Source organism: Camellia sinensis, chromosome 14, assembly GCF_055761805.1.
Source record: "Camellia sinensis isolate YWXY chromosome 14, ASM5576180v1, whole genome shotgun sequence".
NCBI classification, from domain to species: domain Eukaryota; kingdom Viridiplantae; phylum Streptophyta; class Magnoliopsida; order Ericales; family Theaceae; genus Camellia; species Camellia sinensis.
This window is the reverse complement of record NC_138974.1, coordinates 59,777,149-59,800,510: the sequence shown is the minus strand read 5'-3', so window position 1 is coordinate 59,800,510 and position 23,362 is coordinate 59,777,149. Positions and strand designations below refer to the sequence as shown.

The 23,362-nt window shown below is 35.9% G+C and overlaps 3 protein-coding genes across 4 annotated transcripts; 1 reads left to right on the top strand and 2 right to left on the bottom strand.

Moving 5' to 3' along the window:
• Nucleotides 1-1,874: 1,874 nt before the first annotated feature.
• RDM4 (RNA-directed DNA methylation 4) lies at nt 1,875-18,720 on the bottom strand. 2 transcript variants are annotated; one of them, XM_082905851.1, is made up of 12 exons: nt 18,520-18,720; nt 17,655-17,720; nt 5,723-5,839; nt 5,521-5,601; nt 5,114-5,211; nt 4,889-4,960; nt 4,527-4,568; nt 3,289-3,446; nt 3,084-3,202; nt 2,644-2,731; nt 2,471-2,544; nt 1,875-2,375 (listed from the first exon to the last, which is right to left on the bottom strand). In XM_082905851.1, exons 3-12 carry the CDS (start codon nt 5,823-5,825, stop codon nt 2,098-2,100), a joined length of 1,113 nt encoding a protein of 370 aa, XP_082761977.1. In that variant the 5' UTR covers nt 5,826-5,839; nt 17,655-17,720; nt 18,520-18,720; the 3' UTR covers nt 1,875-2,097. The 2 variants fall into 2 exon arrangements, with proteins under 2 accessions (XP_082761977.1, XP_028099880.2); XM_028244079.2 differs by lacking the exon at nt 17,655-17,720 and having other exon boundaries at nt 18,520-18,717.
• On the bottom strand, nt 5,942-13,516 carry LOC145807506 (uncharacterized). Its single transcript, XM_082905850.1, has 2 exons — nt 12,764-13,516; nt 5,942-12,653 (listed from the first exon to the last, which is right to left on the bottom strand). The coding sequence occupies exons 1-2, from the start codon at nt 13,488-13,490 to the stop codon at nt 11,914-11,916; spliced, it is 1,467 nt and encodes a 488-aa protein (XP_082761976.1). The 5' UTR covers nt 13,491-13,516; the 3' UTR covers nt 5,942-11,913.
• On the top strand, nt 16,211-17,399 carry LOC145807507 (RNA-directed DNA methylation 4-like). The gene is made up of 4 exons (XM_082905852.1): nt 16,211-16,338; nt 16,460-16,540; nt 16,857-16,954; nt 17,108-17,399. Exons 1-4 carry the CDS (start codon nt 16,236-16,238, stop codon nt 17,207-17,209), a joined length of 384 nt encoding a protein of 127 aa, XP_082761978.1. The 5' UTR covers nt 16,211-16,235; the 3' UTR covers nt 17,210-17,399.
• Nucleotides 18,721-23,362: the final 4,642 nt, after the last annotated feature.

The window sequence follows — 23,362 nt, the reverse complement described above, 5'->3', positions numbered from 1 at the left end:
GTCACTACTTTTCACCATCGTCTTTCGCCGCCACTTGCCACCACTTGCCATTTCTCACTATTTTTTATATTTTTAAATTTTTTAAAACATTTTGTTAATTACCAAACGTGTTTGTAGTTTATGTTTTTTTTTTTAAATAAACAAAAATCAATTTATAAAATTTTTGTAAATATAAACTAAAAACATAAATGTTACCAAATACACCCGTAATGGCCGAGGATTATTTAAAATGATTTAAATAAATATATATTTTTTTTACTTTAAGTATATCTCAAATAAAGCCTAACGGTGGGTTGTTTTGGCAACCCAATTAAAAGTCAATTTTTAGTTTTTAATCTATTTTGGATTATGTGGAGATGTGGTTTGAAAATACTCTTTTGATTCACTGGGGCACTAGAGATCCTTAGCTGATAACCTGAAAAAGGATGAACACTACGGTCGGGGTGTCGGAATTAGCACTTCGACGGATAAGTCAGTATATACTCTCTTGATTGCTTGTATCTTAAGTTAAGAATACTAATTCTCACATACCTTTCTCTGACTGATGATCCTCTATTTATATTATTCTCTTTGGGCCTTAGGGCCAGGCCTACCCTCGATCCATTACATGTACTTCTACTCGACCTTTATTCTACTGGTTGGAATGCCGATTATTTTATTCGGCTTTTCAATTGACTAGGATCAATGCCGAATAAAAGTTATGTCCTGGACTGAACTCTTGTCCATTCGTCCCTATTGACCCATTATTATCCGGCTCCCACAGGTTATATTACTTCTTACATTTTTATCTAAAAAAACACAAAATAATTAAAAAAAAAAAAGTCAAAAAAATTAATTTATAACTAATTCCAAAATATCCCGGTACCCAACATCAATCAAGAACAGACAGCTCACGATACCAAACAAGGGCCCTATTTGGTAGAGCTGTGGGAAAGTGCTTATAGCTTATGCCTAAACAGTTTATAGTTTATAACTATGAACATAGTTGATTTCTGACTTATAAATTAAGTATCTCCTGCCCCACTCAAAAAATAAGCTGATTTCTGACTTCTAAAAAGCTATAAGCTATAAGCTATAAGCTAAACCAAACACATCAAAATAGCTTAAATTAAACTGAAAGCTAAATTAAACAACTTTTAAGCTGCACCAAACAAGCACAAGAAGCCAAATCAACAAAATTTGCAAATAAAAGCATGAGTTACAGAGCCCGGGAGAGGGAAATTGAATAATAATATCTAGGCCTCCCTAAATTATGTTTAATTATAAAAGATAATGGTATATGTTTTATTAAAGGTGAATATATTATATTATTCTTATTTTATTAAAATATATTCTTAAGATATATGTTAAATAACCAATTTAGATTTTAATCCAATAACTAATCACTAACTTCTATAAAAACAAGAAAACAAAAAATATATTAAAAATTAATGTAGTAAAAAATGTACAATTATTTTAAACTCTCTTAACAAGTACTCTAAAACTACACATTAATGACTCTTTATAAAATGAGTGACGAGAACTTTTACAAATCTCATATTTCTAATCTTAATCAACTAATAATATCGCATCAAAACACAAACAAACACAATTAACTTTATATTTCCAACCTAATATCATGACACTAGCAATACCATCAATCAATCTCACCATATTCATAATACCAGTCAACCAAAACATGTCCTAATAAGAGATAACATAACTTGAAACAATGTAGACGATGCAGTTATTTTCAAGCACACAACGCACAGCAAGACGACCAAATTGAGGAATAAAGCAATTCATGGACACAACTATAGGAAGCTTACACAGTGATCGGTGTCTGCTCCAATTCTCAACTTCAATTCACAAGAAGCAATACCAAACCATCAAAGTAGCAGAAACAGTAGGAAATTCATCTTCACATATTGCCTTGTAACATGTACAAGAAGTATTCATATTCACAAGAAGCTGTTCAATGAAAACCTAGCAACAGTTCAAAAAAAAAAAAACAATTTGAAAACCTAGCAACAAACAAGTTCCAGAACAATTTTTACATAGGTGAAGGTGACAACAAAGTCTCTAGGAGATGACAATCACAATCCAGTAAAGCAAGAGCTAACGATAGGACCATTTCCACTCATCATTGTCACCGCCACCATCATCATCATAATAATCACCATCACCACCATCATGCCCGCAAATGTAACCTTCGTAGAAGGGATCTGCATCTTCTGACCAGTTTTGGTGTTCTAAATCTTCAGATTTAGAACTGGCACTTGCACTATCAAGTTCTTCTGATTCATCATTGGATTTGGAGGTTCTGCTCCCACCATGCTCATCACCATCTTCAGATGTCTCCTTGTCCGGATAATCATTCAGAGGATTATCTTCAGCTGAGAACCCAAATCCATAAATAAATAAACAAAGGTCTAACAAGAGCATCCAGAATTGCAGTAAAATAATGAAACACAATTAAAATGGATGATACCATTAGAATCATCACTTTCATTATCAGATGTAATTGGGCCATCATAGAATTCATCGTCGTCATCAACCTGTACCCTACACCAAAGACAATTACAAGTTGTATATTTACCCCCACCAAAAAAAGAAAAACATAGGAGTGCAATAAAGTCATCAACATACAACAGAAATCCTTACAAAGGAAATGGGTTTGAAGCATCTTCCTCACTTGAGTTGACGTCATCCGTTACAGTATACAAATCATACACATAGTCATCCTTGGATGCTACATGACAATAGAACCCATCAAAACATTGTGGAACACCATGAAATGACAATAAATGGTGAAAGCAGAATTTCATCGTCAAGAATGGTAATCACAATCCCTCTATTATTTATTCATGAAAATTTAGAGCAGTTTTATAACAACAGCCCTGAAGACAGGAAGACGGGGAAAAAATATCATGCCTTCAACCAAAAAAATATAAAACAAAAACAGCATAATATGGAGCAAGACCTCATTGGGACATGTAATCACAAATATTAGAGGCAGGTGGAGCTAAATGCATCAACCAAAAAACTAAAATCTAAACAAAAACAAACAACAAAAACAAAAAATGCATAATATGGAGTAAGACCTTGTTTGGACACATAATCATGAATATCAGACTCAATTTCCGCAGCAGCACTTGGGATGAACTCTCGTAACAGAGGCAGATAACTAGACATAATCCTATGATCCTCAAAATCCGTATCTCTGTATCAGAATTTAAAGGAACTGAATCAGATTCAGAGTTCTGCATTAAAAGATAATGTTCCAAACTACATTATAATGAAACTTACTCCTGCTCATTCGCTTCAATGGTTGTGTCCACAACATCAACACGAACAACATCGTAAACAAGACACGTTTCATGCAGTGCACCATCATCACGCATTGCATCTTTTCCCCCCTTTCTCGTCCTCCATATTTGTTCAAAACGTGCATTGTTTGACAAAACCTGATCAGAACAAAGAATACAGAATAATTTTTATGCAGCATATATGGTGTAGTCATCTACAACCAAAAAGAACATGACAATTAAACATACAACTGCAAAGCATGACCAACAAAGCATTTGCATTTTTAACTATTAATCAACCAAGGTTACTTCATGCACATTGCTCTTGGGAAGATTTAATCAATTGCATAGAAGAATATGATATTAAGGTCCATACAGTAGTAAATTCATAAATGATTGTGTTCGAGCAACAGCATAACGAGGAGGAACCAACAAAACAATGTTGCACTTCATGATGACTTCAAAGAGTGACCCCACTCTAGTGTCTGGATGCATATAAAATAACACAAACTGAGAAACCACAATTTCCATAAATAAACTAAATAAAAGCTTGGCAAATTTTTTTCTTATATGTAATTACAAAAATCACAACACCATATGGGAGTCAAACACAAGATCGTATCTGGTTTGTTCATCTTCACATTCCACGGATACATTCTTCCTCCACTTTTTTAAAAAGGATTTATGTTTTTTCACATTTTATGGATACTTTCCTCTTTCATTTTTTCTGAAAAGCAAGCAATACTGTAGTTTAATAGAACTTGAACGGGAAGGAAATTCACATCATTGGAGGACGAAACAAAACACAACATATCTGACAAATAAATAATGCATAATCTTAATGTAGAAAGAAAATACAACTTCAAATAACAACGGAAAAGTTAGAAATGTAACCATTGTCAAACTTTTTTCTTTTTTAGTCTTGACAAACAAGGTAATTGAACCACATGCAAATCAAACTAAAAATCAATATAATCATCAGAAGCAAAGAAGGCATCAACTTCTTTGTGAAACAATGAGTAAAATTAGAAGAGGGAGATAAATGGGGAAGAGGGCCAAAAAACATTGATGTAAACTAAGAATAACCAAATAGAAAAAAAAATCCCAGGCATTACTCAGAATAACCAAAAAAAAGTAACATGTAAAAATAAGACAAAAAGAACATTGATGTAAACATGGCAGTTAATACCAAATTCGGCCAAAGTAAATCAGTAGTGGTAAAAGCTATCATCTATATACCTCGTGCTTTTGTTTGGCTTTAACCAGCAACTGATCTTGTTTCTGCAACCAGAAAAAAAATTGCATTAAAAATGCTGAAATGTCAGTTGCAAGAAGTATGTGGAAATTTCAATCATATTTAAAGCAGCTAACTATGCGTGAGTGTGTCACCGAAAAGGTAAAATTACAAACATAGCAACTATCTAACTATCACATTTCTATTAACTTTCTTTTCAAAACTAGATGCAGTTCTATCAAACAATTTTAATGCAATACATTAATATTTATAATAATAATAATAAGGATCACTTAAAAATTATACTAGATAAAGTCTTACCATAGCAAATAATGTGTTAAGGCAGACAGAGAGAAAGAGATCTTACATTCTGTGTCTTAAAAGTACGTCTTAGTTTCTTGTTTTTCGCCTTACTTTCATTTCCATCCACAGATTTAGGCTGCTTAAGAAACACCAAATCATCATTACCTTAAAATCAGGTTCTTTGAAGGATTACACAAGAGAATGACTACCCACTCACAGAAAGCAAATCAATTCCAGAAGCATGCCTAAAACATCAAAACAAGCAACACATATGGACCAGCAATCTTACCTCAAATAACTTCAAAAAATTAAAATTGATGGTATCCTCAGAGCTGCTTAATGTCTCTACATGTTGCACAAAAACCTTTTTGGGTTTCAATGCCTCTACTGCAAAATGTGGGCATTGTTTAGATAGAGCTATTTTTTTATGTTTTTTTTATAAATGAACAGGGCAATTGACCATAAGTGGAAAGTTAAATAACTTCATAATCTATATTTTGCAATAGATAATGGGCAGGGTCAATCTTTTCATTTATTGGTCTGGCTACTAGATTGACAATGAAGCTAACTACACATATACTACCTAAACACAAATTCCCAGTAAACACACACGCTCAAACAAGCAGAACCCAATACACCTTTTGGTCTAAAACTAAAATACAAGGCCAAAAGTGCATATATAGAATGAGATGGTACCTTTTCCAGAAGAATCAGAGATTGAAAGCTTCTCAAAGTCAAGCAATGGCCGCTTCAATGGTCTCTCGTTGATTTCAAGCCCTAAGAAGCACGAGGTCCGCCAGAATCAAAACCAAATTTCGAATTCATAATGAAACAATGAGTAAAAAAATTAGGAAAATAGAAATAAAAACCAGTAGAAACCCCCATTAAAATAACTCACATAAAGCTTCGAGGGGCGAATGGGAAGCTTTGCGTTTAACCCTAACAATCACTGGCTTGTCGTCCTTGGGCGGAACAGAAGAGCCTGAGGCAATATCAGCCATTGATGCTACGAACCCTAAAATAATAGATTAGGGTTAGAATTAGGTTTCTATTTCACTCGAAATGCACTCTCTCGTCTCGTGGACGAAGACTACATCACCTGGTTTTTGGGTCGGACTGTGTTGGCCAAATCTGGCCCAGTATAGCATGATATGATTGCAAAATGATACTATACTATAATGGGTTGAATTTAATTCGAATCCAACCTGAAAATCCAAATCCATTTATACTGTGCTATTGAGGGATTTGGAAAGATTAATGAAAAAGGTAGATAAATGTGAATGAAACATAATTATATTTCACCTAGGTTCACATATCATTTTTGCTTTCTAAATCCCTCCCTAAATCTCTCAACCAAATATAGCGTTATAGAAAAATTCGAATCCATTTATTTCGTTTATTAAATAGATTGGATATGCAAAAATCAGATCCGATCTAGTCTGATTATTCTCATTTTAATGAAGAAAACCAAAATTAGAAAAAAAAAATCAAATTATATTAATTGTAGCTCAAAAAATAAAAAATAAATTGATCGAATTGGATTATCGGATCTGATATCTGAAATAATTGGATTCAAGTTCACATGATCTATAATCGGATATGGGATAAACTGATTCCACATGAATTTGGGTTTGTCTTAATCTGTTTGGCTTTGAATTTTGACAAATTCAACCTGAATCCAATTCATTTACAGTCTTACTGTTTATGATTCATTAGGTATTTGTTAAGAGTTAAATAATGTTAGAAAAATTAAAAAATAAAAAACATTGTTACATATATTCAACATTATTGAAATATATCAAACTCAGCGTGCTATTATGGTTCTTTTGAATCAATATGAACACTAGTAATAGATAAGTGAAATGATTAAACTGGGTGAGGGATAAGATTAATTCCATGAGTTATATTAAGGATTTAAAATAATTTATTGAATTTTTTATCAAATCTCTCACATAGATGTGAGACTCGCACATATGTAAATTTGTATGAGATCCACACATATATGAAAGGTTTTATAAAAAATTTAGTAAATTATTTAAGATTCATAATATTTTCCTAATTCTACCTCTCTCTTTTTATACTTAATTAAGTAACTTTTTGACTTTTTGGCTAAAAAGGAGGGTTCCCAAACGAGGCCTGAGTCATTAATTGAGAGGACTACATACAATATAATACAATAATGATATTGAGAGGGAGATTTCATAATCTGGCTTTGGGCCACGATAATGACCAGGCTAAAATTGGTCCGAGCATGTTTGGGCCGAGCTGGGCTGGGCCGGGCCAATCCAGGGGCAGTTCGCTCGGTTAAACCCCAAGTCCGATTTGGCCAGGATAACTTCTCTGGCAGCCCGGTTCACGTTGTTTGCTTGTTGAGATCTATGTGCAAGATCCCCCGCAGACCGGCCCAACCGAGCAAGAGCTCGGTCATAACGGAGGGCTGCTAAGCTCGGTCATAACGACGCTCGGCTAAGAACATTGCATGTCTCGGAAGAAATACAGTCGTAGGAAGATGGGGTAACGCCGCCGGGCTGTCCGTTCGCACCAAAGCCGTTTGGCAGTTTGGTTAGGTGGTGTTTAGCTGTATTTGCACTGACACGTGGGAAAGTGGGATATGAGAGCAGATCCACGCGTCAAAAGGCGAATGGGCACAAAGGCACGCGCAGAAGGTATATAAGCGTGACTGCGCCCCCCATGCTGGGATGGAACGTCTTCTGGTGAGAGAAACACTAACACATTGTGTTCTCTTCTCTCTCTCTGAGTGTGTGCTGATTTGACCGGTGGAGGGGTTTTCCGACAACGCACCGCCAGGTAGCTCACCTTCGTTGTGTTCGCAGGTCGATCGGAGGAAGGCACAGATTGGACGCGAGGAGTACGGGTGGTACCGGATATTTGGCTCTCGTACAATTGGCACCGTCTGTGGAAAACTTGAACAAACACAACCTTGCCCTCCAAACTCATCGGATCACCTTCCATGGCAAACAACAACGAAGTACCATTGTTTGTCATCGACGATATTACCCCAGAGTTAGTCCGACGAAGAGACAGACTTCCCACCGTTCCAAACATGATAGGCCTGGAGACCTCACCAGAAGGACTTCCCAGAGATGCGCGAGATAAGCGCGCCAGGAGCATCGGTCACTCACAAAGTTAAAACAGACACCGGCAGCAAAGAAAGTTGTACGCTCAACACCTGGAGCACAAGTTGAGGGACAAAGGCGCCGTCATCCAGAGAATGGCGGTAGAGATGAAAGCTCTCACACAGCAAGTCAAAGGGAATGGTGTTGCTAGAGTGGGTGACCACAGTGAGCGCACCCAACCCCGCCTCTCAGGCAGCCAGAACCGGCGGCACACGCCCTCCCTTTCCATCACCAGAAGCTATGGGGTTGGAGACTCAGACCCGCCTGTAGAGAAGTCTTGTGTGCAAGATAGTAGTTACTATCCCTCACGTCCGCCGACGTCATCAAGATATTCCTATTCCGCAAGTTCGGAGGACTGGAGGGACGTCTTGAAAGAACGAGCGCGCCGACGGGAGGTTCAAAGGGTGACGGCGCTCCAGCGGTTATCCTACGGAGGTCGCGCCAGTGAAGAGGTCATAATGCCGCCGCCCCGCTCAGTCGTGCCTGTCCCTTTGGACAAAGATTTAGCAAGGCTGAGCGCCACCCCCTTCTCCCTTGAAATAGAGACCACACTGCTCCCAGCGAGCTTTCACCAGCCCAAATTTATGCTTTATGACGTAAGTCACTTCCGACAAGTTATGGCTGGATACAAGCGTAATGACGCTCTCATGTGCCTTATTTTCCCATCGAATTTGGGCGAGTTGGGCTTAAAATGGTTTGAGAGGCTTTCGGAGGACAGCATCGAAAGGTGGCAATAGTTGGCGAAAGCATTCGTGACTTGATTCAAAACCAACACTAAAACGCCAAAGGAAGTTGACCACCTCCTGAGCGTCAAGATGAAGTTAGGCGACTCCCTCAAAGCATACAACGCTAGGTATTGGGAAACATTCAACGAGATCCTAGATTCCTGACCAACCTGGCAATCACCCAGTATAATCACGGTCTCCCAGTCGGACATAGACTGAGGTACTCGCTCAAGATGAACCAACCGACTTCCATGGAGCTGTTGATGCAGCGCATCAATGAGCACATCCATGTAGAGGACGATGCAACGGCGTCCACCGTGAAGACAAATCAGGTGGCAACGGACGAAAGGGTGGCTGGAAAAGTCCACGCAGTCAGACAGGAGACAAACCATCCACATGATCGCGCAAGGGAATCAGACCGCGGTCCGGATCGTAGGAACCAGGGTAAAGGTCACCGCAACGACCGAGCAGATTTTTCCCACGGTGAGGCCGCAGATGCAAACAGAAAGTTGAACGCTCGGACGGGTATCACCACAGTTTTTAAGATTCCAATCTACCGCATACTTAATGAAATCCGTGACGAGGTTTACGTCCGATTTCCTACTAAGTTAGGCGACGCGCAAAAGGGCTTCAATCCGCGATACCACTGCACATTTCATAGGAAGCGAGGGCACTGGACGGAGGACTGCTTGCCCTTGAAGCAACACTTGGAAGAGTTAGTCGTCGCCGGTCACTTGGACCGTTACATCGATGGAGGCGTCAAGGTCGCGCAACGCACTGGCTGAGCCAAGTGGTTTGGATGACCTAGAGACACCCCCCCAAGGAGTGGTCAACGTGATCCACAGTATAGTAGAGCCGGCACGGGTATGCGAGCTCCGAGAGATGATCAAAAAAGCAAAACATATGAGGGAAATTTTGTCAGTCCAACCCGCGATCAAAGGAGGCAAGACCGAAGAGAAAAATGTGCTTAGCTTCTCAAGCAGGGATCTTGAGCGCATTCAAACGCCGCACAATGACGCCCTGGTGGTCACCCTTCGCGTTAGGGACTTCGATGTTAAGCGCATCTTGATCGACCAAGACAGCTCGGTCGAGATCATGTACTACGACGCTTTCAAGCAGCTCAAACTCCGAGATGCAGACTTGGCTCCGACAACTTCGCCACTGGTTGGTTTTAACTCACAACCGCAGTGGCCAATGGGAAAGATAATCCTGCCAGTCAAAACCGGATCCGTAGTCAAGCAGGTGGAATTCTAGGTGTTGAAGGTGTCGTCCACATACAATTTGATCCTTGGTAGAGGATGGCTTCACGCCATGCAGGCGATGGCGTCGACCTATCACCAGGTTATGAGGTTCCCCTTAACTACGGGGAAAGTTGAGGAGATTTGAGGCGATCAAGTCATGGCAAAGCAGTGTTTTGTGGCAATGAATGGGAGCCGAGCAGCCAAAGGCTTTGTGCAAATGATAGAAGGTCCGGAAGACCAAAATGTCCTAGATGATGTGGGCACTAAAGCCGAGAAAAAGGCTGTTGAAGAGTTGGTGGAGGTGCGGATCAACACAGAGAATCCTAACAAGTTCTTTTTGCTGGGATCTAGCCTGACCGCCCAAGAAAGGACCGAGATGATGGAGTTCTTGGTAGCGAACATCGAAGTACTTGCATGGACGCCATACGACATGCCAGACATTGATTCAAGCTTTATTTGCCACCAACTCAATGTCTTCCCGGACGCTCATCCAGTCATTCAAAGAACGAGGAGATCAGCCCTTCATCACGTCGAGGTAATCGCGGAGGAAGTCAAGAACCTGCTTGAAGCTAGTGCAATCCAGGAAGTGCACTACCCCTCGGTGGGTTTCGAACACGGTCGTAGTACCTAAGAAAAATGAAAAGTTGCGAGTTTGCGTTGATTACAAGACGGTCAACCGAGCTTGCCCTAAAGACAGCTTTCCACTGCCCAGAATAGACCAGCTAGTGGATCTAACAGCCGGACACAACCGGTTCAGTTTCTTAGATGCCTATCGCAATTATCACCAGATCGCCATGCATGCACCCGACCGCGAGATAACCCCTTTCACGACCCCGAGGGGATTGTTCTGCTATAGAGTCATGCCTTTTGGTTTGAAAAACGCCAGGGGAACTTTCCAGAGGATGGTAACCAAGATGTTCGCCCCTCTGCTAGGCCTCATGATGGAGGCTTACATCGGCGACATGGTAGTCAAAAGCAAGCAGCAGGCCGACCACTTGTCTAACCTAGTCGAGATGTTCGTCATTCTTAAACAACACAAGCTTCGTCTAAATACGTCAAAGTGTGCCTTCGGCGTGGGATCAGGGAAATTCCTAGTCTTCCTAGTCACCAACTGAGGCATCGAAGCGGACCCCTCACAAATCAAAGCCATACAAGAATTAAAGCAGCCCAACTCGGCAAAGGACATGCAACATCTTGCCGGTATGGCAGCCGCGCATAACCAATTCATAAGTCAGTCATCAGATCATTGCCGCCCTTTCTTTCGAGCCTTGAAGTCCAAGTTTTCATGGGACGAAGAATGTGATAGGGCCTTGGCCGAGCTCAAGACGTATTTGTCTCCCGCCCCACTCTTGGTGGCATCCAAGCTCGGCGAAGAACTCTACCTTTATCTGGCTGTTTCTCAACATGCAGTTAGTACGGTGCTTGTCTGGGCAGAAGGCATCCAATATCTCCCGATCTTTTACGTGAGCAAAACCTTGCTACCGGCAGAGTCGAGGTTCTTGCCGCTGGAAAAACTTGCTTTGGCGTTAATGATAGCCTCCAGGAAATTGGCGCACTATTTTCATGCTCACACAATCGTGGTGTTGACCGAATTCCCTCTGAAAACCTTATTTGAGCCGGCGGATTTCTCCGACCGAATTCTGAAGTGGGCAGTCGAATTAGGGAAATTTGACATCAAGTTTCAACCCCAAACCGCCATTAAAGCCCAAGCATTGGCTGACTTTGTTGCTGAATTCTTGCTTGGAATTCACCTGGTATGCCCGATGGATCTTACCGCGGCAGCCGGGGTAAATGAAGTAAGCGCAATGAAAATTGCACAACAGAGTGGTGTTGGCGACGCGGAACTTGCGCGCCTGTCCACAAATCCTTTAGTTGGAGGTGCACTTCAGCCCGACAATACGACGTTGGATTTGGGAATAATAGGTCAACTTGTTGGATCCAGTGCCGCATCGCCGAGAGGGGATGATGACACGTCTGTTGAAATCATTAGCAGCAAGCTTGTAAGTTGTAACAGAAATAGACCGGGACCAACCTTTGCATGCATTCATAAAACCCATTCATCACTTCATGATCTCTTTGCACCTCTAACGCTTTTGGGTAAAAGAATTCTGGGTTAAGAAAATGCGCAGCTGCATGTAAAGGTCGATGCAATTGGACATCCCATCTTTTGTCAATGATTTCGAAGATTTCATTATACTTCTCTTCTTTATGATCAAATGAACTTGCAATGCATTCTTTTGCCATATCCATTGCCTCATAAATGTATCCCATGGGAGGTTTCTTCTCAGTATCAACCAATCTAAGCACTTTGACAAGAGGACCCGAGACCTTAAGGGCAAACACAACAGTATTCCAAAATGAAGGCATCAACAAAGTTTGTGCCATTCTTTTACCTTGTGGCTCCTTTGCCCATTTGCTTGAGGTCCAGTCTTCGGAGGTGACCATCTTTCTCAAATTGTTTTTTTGTTGATGCATCCTAGACAAAGTCAAAAAAGCGGTTGCAAATCTAGTTTTTGCAGGCTTGATCAAATTCTTCAAATTTGTATAGCGCCTCATCATGTTTAGCAACGTAGGCCGATTGCAAATGTAGCCATGTACTGCAATACCCCTTTCAAATGTCTTTTTCAGTCTAGGTATCTTGAAAATGTCTTCTAACATCAAGTCCAAACAATGAGCAGCACATGGTGTCCAATACAACTGTTTATACTTAGCTTCCAAAAACCTCCCTATAATGTAACAATAATGAAGAATTATTATTTTCAAGTTTTTAAATTTTAAATACAAAACAAATTATGAGTAAACAATTTTGATGTAAGGAATGAGGAAATATTCTTACCCGCCAACACATTAGCTGCAGCGCTATCAGTGATAACTTGCACGACATTCTCTTTTCCAACTTTCTCCACAAACTTGTCTAGTAATTCAAATAGCTTTTGCCCATCCTTGGAATAGCTAGAAGCATCAACCGACTCAACAAACATGGTTCCTCTTGGACAATTAACTAAAAAATTAATCAATGTCCTTCCTCTCTTATCAGTCCAACCATCAGCCATTATAGAACACCCGTATTTTGCACAATCCTCTTTATGATACTTCATCAAATCTTCAGTATGTTTCACTTCTTTTTTGAGTTGAGTAACCCGTACTTCATGGTAAGTCGGTGGCTTCATACCAGGACCATATTGGCCAATGGCTTCAATCATTGGTCCAAAACTCTCATAATTTACTGCATTGAAAGGGATACCAGCATCATACATCCACCTTGCAAATCTTTGCAGTGCCCGAGCTCTCATTTCTTTTTTGTAAGGGTCATTTGCATCAATTTTTGTTTGTTTCCCTTTTGCTTGGTCTCTTCGATTTTTCACCACTGATTCAGGATTGGGTGTGAAGTAAACATCCATAGGCCCTTTTCTCTTTGGCATTTTTGATTTGGATTTGGATTTGGATGAACCTTGGCTACTACTTGTCAACTTGCGGTGTTGATTGACATTGATCTCAACAACATCATCATCTTCATCTTCATCTTCCATGTCCATGTTATCAAAATCAGGCAACATGTTCATTTCTTCTTTTTGTGTCTTTTTTTTGGACATGAACTCTCTAATCTCTTCTCTTACATGAGAAGGACACTTCGGGCAAGCAGTAACATTCTTATAACCTCCCGCAAGGTGTTGTTTCACCCGATAAACACCTCCATTTGATACTTTACCACAAAAATTACACTCAAACTTGTTTAAATTATTCTCCTCCACCAAATGGGCATATTGCCACGCCGGATCTTTTCTATTACTTTCCGATGTCATTTTCTACTTAGTAATAGTACTTACTACACAACACAAAAAATAAATAACAGAAAAACAATTTCAGTATAATGAATGTAACCAACGTATGTTATGTGATGAATTAATTAATGTATGTAATGTATGAATCAATTTTCTATTTTTTTAATTAATGATGAATTTATTAATTAATGTACATTACATTCCATTACATTCATTCCTATGTTACATTATTTTTTCAAGAAAAACTTTGACCAATTTATTAATTCATCACATTAATAAATTGATTAACTTATGAATCAATTTATCAATTAATTAATCAACCAATTTTCTATTTTTTTAATCATAACACATTAATCACAACACAATAAATTGATTAATTGATTAATCTTTATTAATCAATTAAATTCTTATTAAATTCTTATTAATCACATTAATCACAACACATACAACACATTAAATTCTTATTAATCACAACACATTAATCTTTTCTAATTAATTAATCAATTTTTTATTTTTTTAATTAACTTATGAATCAATTTATGAATTAATTAATGTTATGATTCAATGTATGTACTGTAATGAATGTATGAATTAATTAACTCATGAATCAATTTTCTATTTTTTTAATTAATGATCAATTAATTAATTAATATACATTACATTCCATTACATTCATTCCTATGTTACATTATTTTTTCAAGAAAAACTTTGACCAATTTATTAATTCTTCACATTAATAAATTGATTAACTTATGAATCAATTTATCAATTAATTAATCAATCAATTTTCTATTTTTTTAATCACAACACATTAATCACAACACAATAAATTGATTAATTGATAAATTGATTAATCTTTATTAATCAATTAAATTCTTATGAAATTCTTATTAATCACATTAATCACAACACATACAACACATTAATCTTTTCTAATTAATTAATCCATTTTCTATTTTTTTAATTAACTTATGAATTAATTAATGTTATGATTCAATTCAATGTATGTACTGTAATAATGAATGTATGAATTAATTAACTCATGAATCAATTTTTTATTTTTTTAATTCATGATCAATTAATTAATTTCAGTATAATGATGAATCAATTTTAATATAATCATAATGGATGTAATGTAATGTATCTATTTTTTTATTTATGTATGTATGAATTAATTTATTTATTTATGTAATAATCATAATGGGTTGAACCAGTGTTGAAAAAACATAAACTCAAATAATTGAAAAACAAAAAAGAAAAGGAAAAAAAAGAAAAAAAGAAGAGAGGACTGAACTGAACCTGCGAAGACGAAGGAGAAAAAAGAAAAGGAAAAAAAAAAAAAAAAAAAAAAAAAAGAGAATCTGGAAGTCGAACGACGACCTGTCGAAGACGAAGAAGAAGGAGAAGGGGATCAGTGTCGAAGACGAAGAAGAAGGAGTCGAACCTGCTCAGCCGAAGTCGATCCACTGTCGCAGTCGAAGTCCAGCTCGTGTCGCAGCTCGTGTCGCAGTCGTCGCTCCAGCAGCTCGAAGTCGATTGCGAGACGACTTCGATTAGGGTTAATCTGAGTCCTATTCGGCTGATATGGTACACGAGTTCTGATCCTCTGTGATTTTATGCCATTCGAAAGCTTCATCTGAGTCGAATCTGAGTCGTTCAATCTGATCTACAGATTAAACAATCAGTCGCGCCTAGGCGAGGGCCTTGCGCCTCTCTCGCCTTGCTAAAGGCGCGGCTAAGGCGCTCGCCTGGCTCAAGCCGCCTCGCCTGATACCTGTACAGGCGCATATGGTGCGCATCGACTCGCCTTGCGCCTAGGCGCGACTTTGACAACACTGGCCGAGTAGTCAAGCAACCGTGATCACCTCAACCTTCAGACCTTCGAGGATCCCTCAGAATGTTGGAAACTTTTCATTGGTGAAATGTGAAAACTTTTTGTAGATGGTGCCTCAAATCGGCACGGCACCGGGCTAGGCATAGTTTTGATCTCGCTGGACGGTCTAACCATCGAACACTCTATCACGCTTGGATTTCTAGCATCAAATAAATGAGGCCGAGTACAAAGCACTGCTGGCTGGACTTAAAAGCGCGCTCCAATTGCACGCATCCAAGTTGATAGTCTACAACGACTCCCAACTTGTTGTAAACCAAGTATCTGGAGAATACGAAGCCAAATATGATAGAATGGCCAAATACCAAACTCTACTGAGAGAACACATCAAGAAATTCCAAGTAATAAGGGTCTAATAGATTGGCCGTAAAGAAAACAGCCGAGCAGATGAGTTGGCCGGCCTAGCTTCCATGTTCGACAGATCAACTCCCAGCCCTCTCTTGATTGAGTTTCTCCCAAGACCTAGCATTGAGGACTCGGAGCAGACGAAAGTATTCTGCACCGAGCTTGGTCCCTCTTGGATAGATCCTATCATCCTTTTGTTGAAGGATGGCTGATATTGGATAGAGTGCATTTCGAGTGAAATAGAAACCTAATTCTAACCCTAATCTATTATTTTAGGGTTCGTAGCATCAATGGCTGATATTGCCTTAAGCTCTTCTGTTCCGCCCAAGGACGACAAGCCAGTGATTGCTAGGGTTAAACGCAAAGCTTCCCATTCGCCCCTCGAAGCTTTATGTGAATTATTTTAATGGGGGTTTCTACTGGTTTTTATTTCTATTTTCCTAATTTTTTTACTCATTGTTTCATTATGAATTCGAAATTTGGTTTTGATTCTGGCGGACCTCGTGCTTCTTAGGGCTTGAAATCAACGAGAGACCATTGAAGCGGCCATTGCTTGACTTTGAGAAGCTTTCAATCTCTGATTCTTCTGGAAAAGGTACCATCTCATTCTATATATGCACTTTTGGCCTTGTATTTTAGTTTTAGACCAAAAGGTGTATTGGGTTCTGCTCTGTGTGTTTGAGTGTGTGTGTTTACCGGGAATTTGTGTTTAGGTAGTATATGTGTAGTTAGCTTCATTGTCAATCTAGTAGCCAGACCAATAAATGAAAAGATTGAACCTGCCCATTATCTATTGCAAAATATAGATTATGAAGTTATTTACCTTTCCACTTATGGTCATTGCCTTGTTCATTTATAAAAAAAACATAAAAAAAAAATAGCTCTATCTAAACAATGCCCACATTTTGCAGTAAAGGCATTGAAACCCAAAAAGGTTTTTGTGCAACATGTAGAGACATTAAGCAGCTCTGAGGATACCATCAATTTTAATTTTTTGAAGTTATTTGAGGTAAGATTGCTGGTCCATATGTGTTGCTTGTTTTGATGTTTTAGGCATGCTTCTGGAATTGATTTGCTTTCTGTGAGTGGGTAGTCATTCTCTTGGGTAATCCTTCAAAGAAGCTGATTTTAAGGTAATGATGATTTGGTGTTTCTTAAGCAGCCTAAATCTGTGGATGGAAATGAAAGTAAGGCGAAAAACAAGGAACTAAGACGTACTTTTAAGACACAGAATGTAAGATCTCTTTCTCTCTGTCTGCCTTAACACATTATTTGCTATGGTAAGACTTTATCTAGTATAATTTTTAAGTGATCCTTATTATTATTATTATAAATATTAATGTATTGCATTAAAATTGTTTGATAGAACTGCATCTAGTTTTGAAAAGAAAGTTAATAGAAATGTGATAGTTGGATAGTTGCTATGTTTATAATTTTACCTTTTTGGTGACACACTCACGCATAGTTAGCTGCTTATACTCACTCCTACTGAGTATAAACAAACACACATTGCCATGCTGTGTAACATCATAGAAACTACAATGTAATTAGGGTTAAAACTAATACCTATTGACAATCCTCAAAAACAATAAGAAACCAATGATTCATATATATATATAGCAGGTCATTTCTGCCCATCAATAATTGAATTTGTTTCTATGTGTGTGTGTGTATATATATATATATAGAGAGAGAGAGAGAAGACATACAGAGTTCTCTCTGATGCTGCTTGAGAGACAATGGTTACTATTGCCCAAATTTAGGAGAATGTTGGGCTACAGATAAAGCAAACAAGGAATGATGAAAAAGTAGACCAAAATGAAAAAGAAAAAGGAGAAGGAGAAGAGAATTGCAACAAAAACCAAAATGAATTCTATGAGAGAGAGGGAGACAAACCCAAAATACTCCTTAAAATAAAAAAAAAAATCAAAAAATCAAACAGAGCATCAGACTTGTGTATATACTAGAATTACAAATAGAAGAATTACCAGAAACAAAGGAGGAAGAAGGAATAATCACAAACAAGCTCACACTAGTCTCTCTCTCTCTCTCTCTCTCTCTCTCTCTCTCTCTCTCTCTCTATTCTGTCTGTTGAAATTTCACACACCTAACAGAACCCACTGAACCCACTGGAGAAACAAATCATGATGAACCCACTGGAGAAACAAATCATGATGAAACCCCCTAGTCATATTGTATAGAAGCAGACCTCACGTAGATCTCCATGACACGGTGCCTTTGTTGGACCAAGGAAGAAAAAGAACCATAAATGTAAATCTACAGATTAGCTAACCAATCTTTGTTCCATATCATGATCAAGATCAAAATTCAAAGCATCCAGAAGATTAGAGAGACTCCTAATCCAACTGATTGTCAATATAAAATAGATCGAAATCTGGGAAACCAGATCTATATTGTAAAAAATATAAAATAGATTTAAAGACAAAAAAAACAGATTCAAAGACTCCTAATCCAGCTGAAGAAGGTTCAATATAAAATAGATTCAAAAAAAAACAGATCTACAAAATAGATTAAAAAAAAACACCAATCCAGCTGAGAGAGAGAGAGAGATACCTAAACAGAGATGGGAGGCGCGGTGGTGACGGAGGGAGGATCGCCGGTGACGGAGGGAGGCGCGGCGGTGACGGAGGGAAGAGAGGGGGACAGACCAGTGGCGAGAGAGAGAGAGAGAGAGGAGCGGCGTGAGTGTGAGAGGCTTTCTCCGTTTGTTTGCTTTGAGAGTAGAATGGAGGATTGTCAGTGACGGAATTGATGCAGACGAATTGGTAAATTATTTTTATATAAAATAATAAAATAAATTAAAAAATATAAAAAATTAAATATTATATTTAAAAAAAAATAAAGATTGGGATTCCTATTTCTATCCCCTTGTAACCCCTTGTTTTTTTGGTTAGTCATTTTTTTTTTTTTTTTTTCTCCTTCAATCACCACCCGGCACGTGTGTGTGGGGTGGTGGAGGTTGAAGTTTGAGGGGATCTAAATCACTGTTGTTAAAAAAAATTCTTAATATATAAAAAATAAAAAAATTTCTAATCCCTCACTATTTTTTTAATACCATCTCTACCTTCTTCTTATCAATTCCCCTTCCAAGGGGATTACTAATACCAAAGAACTAATAGTCCCCTCCCCATCTCTCAAAATAAACACCCTCCTTAATAATACCAAGGGATTGGTAATCCCAATCCCCTCCCTATAACTCAAAACAAATGGGGCCTGAGTGTGTGTGTCTGTGAAACTCTAATAAAGACAAGCATATGCATATATATATATATATATATATATATATATATATATATATATATATATATATATCCGGGGACAAAAGGGTCATTTTACTTCAGGGACCATGCGGAGCGGGGCCGGGGCCGGGGCCGGGCGGGGTCCGGTTCTGAAACACATATCCCCGTCCCCGGCTCGGATATCATCGGGAATGAATTTTTTAATACCGTTCCCGGCCCGTAGGGGATATTTTCGATGAATAATCGCTGAATTCGGGGTCGGGGGGTTGGGTCATCGTCAGGCCGGTTTCAGATTGCCATCCCTAGTTGTTTGTTTGGTTTTGGTTTTGGTTTTGGTTTTGGTTTTAGTTTGGTTTTGGTTTCGGTTTTAGTGAGGTTTATGTGTTTGTTTATAGGTTTGTATGGTGGAGAAGAATTATTGGTGATTATGGTTGTAATCGAAATATCTATGTCCGTTTTGTGCTAAGAATTTTAATTGGATTTTATTTTCTTCAGTGAAGACCATAAAGTTGAAGTGAAAAAAAAATGGGTATCAATTTTTTTTTTTTATTGTCATTTTATTTTATAAAAATTGTGAAAATTTATTAAGAATTCAAGATTTTACTATAACATTAGATAAATCATTGTATTATTTATTTTTATCCTCTTTCTATCCCATTATACAATTACAACTATTTATTAGTTTGTTAATTAATTGAAAATGAAAACTTAATATAACTTTTCATATATATTATAGTTAATTTGCTACAACTATATATATATATATATATATTGAGGATATTACAGCTATAGTTATATATAATAGCATAATATATAGGGATAATCTTTAAATAAAATTTCTATTTTGTTGTGTGATTAAATAGTCTATTAAATAGTATATAGAAGAGTGTCTGGCTTCTTTTATCTCTAAAAAATCCAATATTTTTTTTTTACTTTTAATTTTTAAATTGAAACATCAATTGTTTATGTTCATAAAAAAAATTGATAAACACATATCCAAAAGTTACACTTTTTTTATAATTTTTTTAAAAATGTAAGATATTTACAATTGGAAAATGTTTTGACACCTCAAATTTATTTTTCCCATAATTTGACTTATAATGATATAGTCATACGTGTCAATTTTTATATAAACATGAGAAGAGAATTAATTAAATTATACATTTCAACCAATCACATGCTCAATTTTTTACTATTTCAAGATGTTATTTCATTATAATTATAATTAAGAGATTCTTCAACACTGAATATTTTTTTTGGTCAAATTATAATTTGATAAAAATTAAAAAAGATGAAATGTTGAAAATTATTGTTTTTACCATCAAAACTGGTGAAAAGAAAAAAAAAATTGGGATAAGAATGAAATTCATTTAAAAATTAATGAAAAAGTTAAAGTAATTAATATAAAAACAAAAAATTTATTCAAATTTAAAATCAAATTAGATAAATGAAAAAAAAGGAAAATGATGAAAGTTTGAAAATATTTTGAAAGCTTCTTATTCTTAAAAGCTAGAAATTTGTGTGTGTACTATATTCATATTGTATTTTTAATTATGAAATTGAAATGAAAAGAAATGTAACTTAAATTATTGGATTAATAATAGAAACATCATATTAATTATTGTTAAATATCACTTCACTTCACATTTAATAATAAAATTATATATTTGTCTTAATTATAACTTTTAAAGTTGTATATTTTCATAATAAGAAGATGAAGAAGATGCATGTCATAACTCATTTAATCTCATTTAATCAAATTTAACTTTTTTTTAATATAAATTATCAAAATTGCACTAATTAGACTTATATATATACTTTAATTTTGTTAAACTAATAATTTTAAAAGTTATAGACATAAAAGTTAACCTATAAATTTTATGTATACCACATAACAAAATATTTAATTATTTCAAAATAATTATAATAATATTTTTTAATTTATAAAATCTTGTGCATCGAACGGGTTACCACTAGTAAACTCATACATGAAGACCATTAAAGGTAAAGGAGGTGGTGGTGGCCATTAAAACACCCCATTTTTTGGAAAAATTATTCAATAATTATAGAATATCATATGATCATATTTTAAATCAATCACTAATTATTTAACCCCATATTATTCTCCATCCCTAATATAAATCGTGGACTCACAAAATTTTATGTATACGTGTCTATATTTAAAAAATATTGAATATTACTACTCACACATCGAATGGCTCTTCAATGGCTGAGCTTGGAGGTGCTATTTGGCTTTAATCCATAAACAGCACAAACTCAACACTTCCCAGCTTACTCATCTCGGCTCAAGCGACTCCTCATTTTCTTTGATCACGATTAATATTTATAATTCAAAACAAATATTATATATAATCTTATTTTTTAATACAACATTTTTCAAAATTCAAACACAACTAATTATTTACATAAATTTCACAATGGTTTGGGATTCTTTATCCCCAAATTGTTATTTTTTTCATCTAAAACATTCGTAATTATTGAATTATATGCCCACATTATTGTACCTTTGCGACAAGAGATTGTTTGGCGGTCTTGAAATAATATTTCAAACCATTCACCTTATGATATTTATTGTGTTATCTCTTAAATGTAAAATGAAATTAAAACACTGCATATATATTTACTTTAGGGTCAATAAATTGTCGTTTGGCAAGTAGATTGGCTTTTAGTTGGAACTGAAAAAGTACAAAACAATAGACTAAGGTCTCATTTGGGGAGTAACTATTTTAGTTAAAAAGTCATTATAAGTTGTCACGTCACTATTTTTTTTTTTCACATCTTTTCGTAAAAAGTCAAAAAATTATTAAAATAAACAAAATATCATATCCAAATCATAATCATTTCATTTTTTCTTTCACAAAAAAATCACAAAAGTTTTTTTCCAAACGGATTTGATTTAGTAAATTAATCAAAAAGCTAAAAAATTAGGCTAAAAAAGTTCTTTCCAAACCAATCCTAGCCAAAACATCCCTATTGGACCATTGTTTGGTAAGAAGAACAACCCAATTTATTTTGCTTCATAAACTTTCTAAGGAGGAGGCGTATAATTGAGTAAGGACGGTAAAATTTATTTATTTATTTATTCTTGGATAATATTGCCCATGCATATATATATATATATATATCACAAAACTCTTTTGACGAAGAATACTTTTATTTTATTTTATATAAATTTTAAAATGTTGTGTATATGTATTTTTGATTGGTTCATTTAGTATGTATTTTGTTTTTTGTAACAGTAAAATACTATTGTGAATCAGAGTAATATGTTACTGTACGTTAATTTTAATGATATTTTTTATTTTTTAAGAATTTCATAATCAACATGAATCTTATTTGATAGATTTTAATGAGAGAATTTTAAAAATATTATTTTTATTAAAAAATCGACATTTAGATTAAAAGTTATATTATTTTAAAGTTTAAAATTTTAATTTATTTGCTAAGTATATTTTCGTAATAGCGATCTGTGTTAGATTTTTTAAGAATATTTTTTTGTACTTATCTTTAATGTATTAAATTTTTATTATAAGAAAATTTTGACCAAATTTTCAAAATTGTTTTCCTATATTAAAAGACAAAAAAGAAAAAGAAGAAAGGGAATTAAAATCCTTGACCCGATATAATGTGATTCCAAATTATTATGCCTTTAAAACAGAAAAATTAAATAAATAAATAAATTGTGTACAGAGATCCCTGGCCGCTCACAATCGTAATACACATGTTCACATAAGGAGTACTTAGGTGTAGATCTTAGTAAATGAACTTATTATTTAATAGATATTATGAAAAAATTATTATAAAAAAAAGTTACTAATTGTAAGTTTTAACGATAATTTATAAAATCATGACAAAAAAGTCACTAATTGTCAATTTTTAACGATATATGTAAAAAATGGTCACAAAAAAAATATTTTTAACGATAATTTTGTCAAAACTTATTTTCAATAAGAGTTGACGGGAATTAAGTTTAACTATTAGGACCTATGGATAGTTTATCCTTCACGATAACTCGTACACATGAAAACCTTAATGGTTAAATTAAAGGCGGTAGTGGTGGCGGCCATTAAAGTTTATTTGGGGAGTGAGTTAAAAGTTTTTTTTTTAATTTTTAATTTATTTTAAATTATATTTTT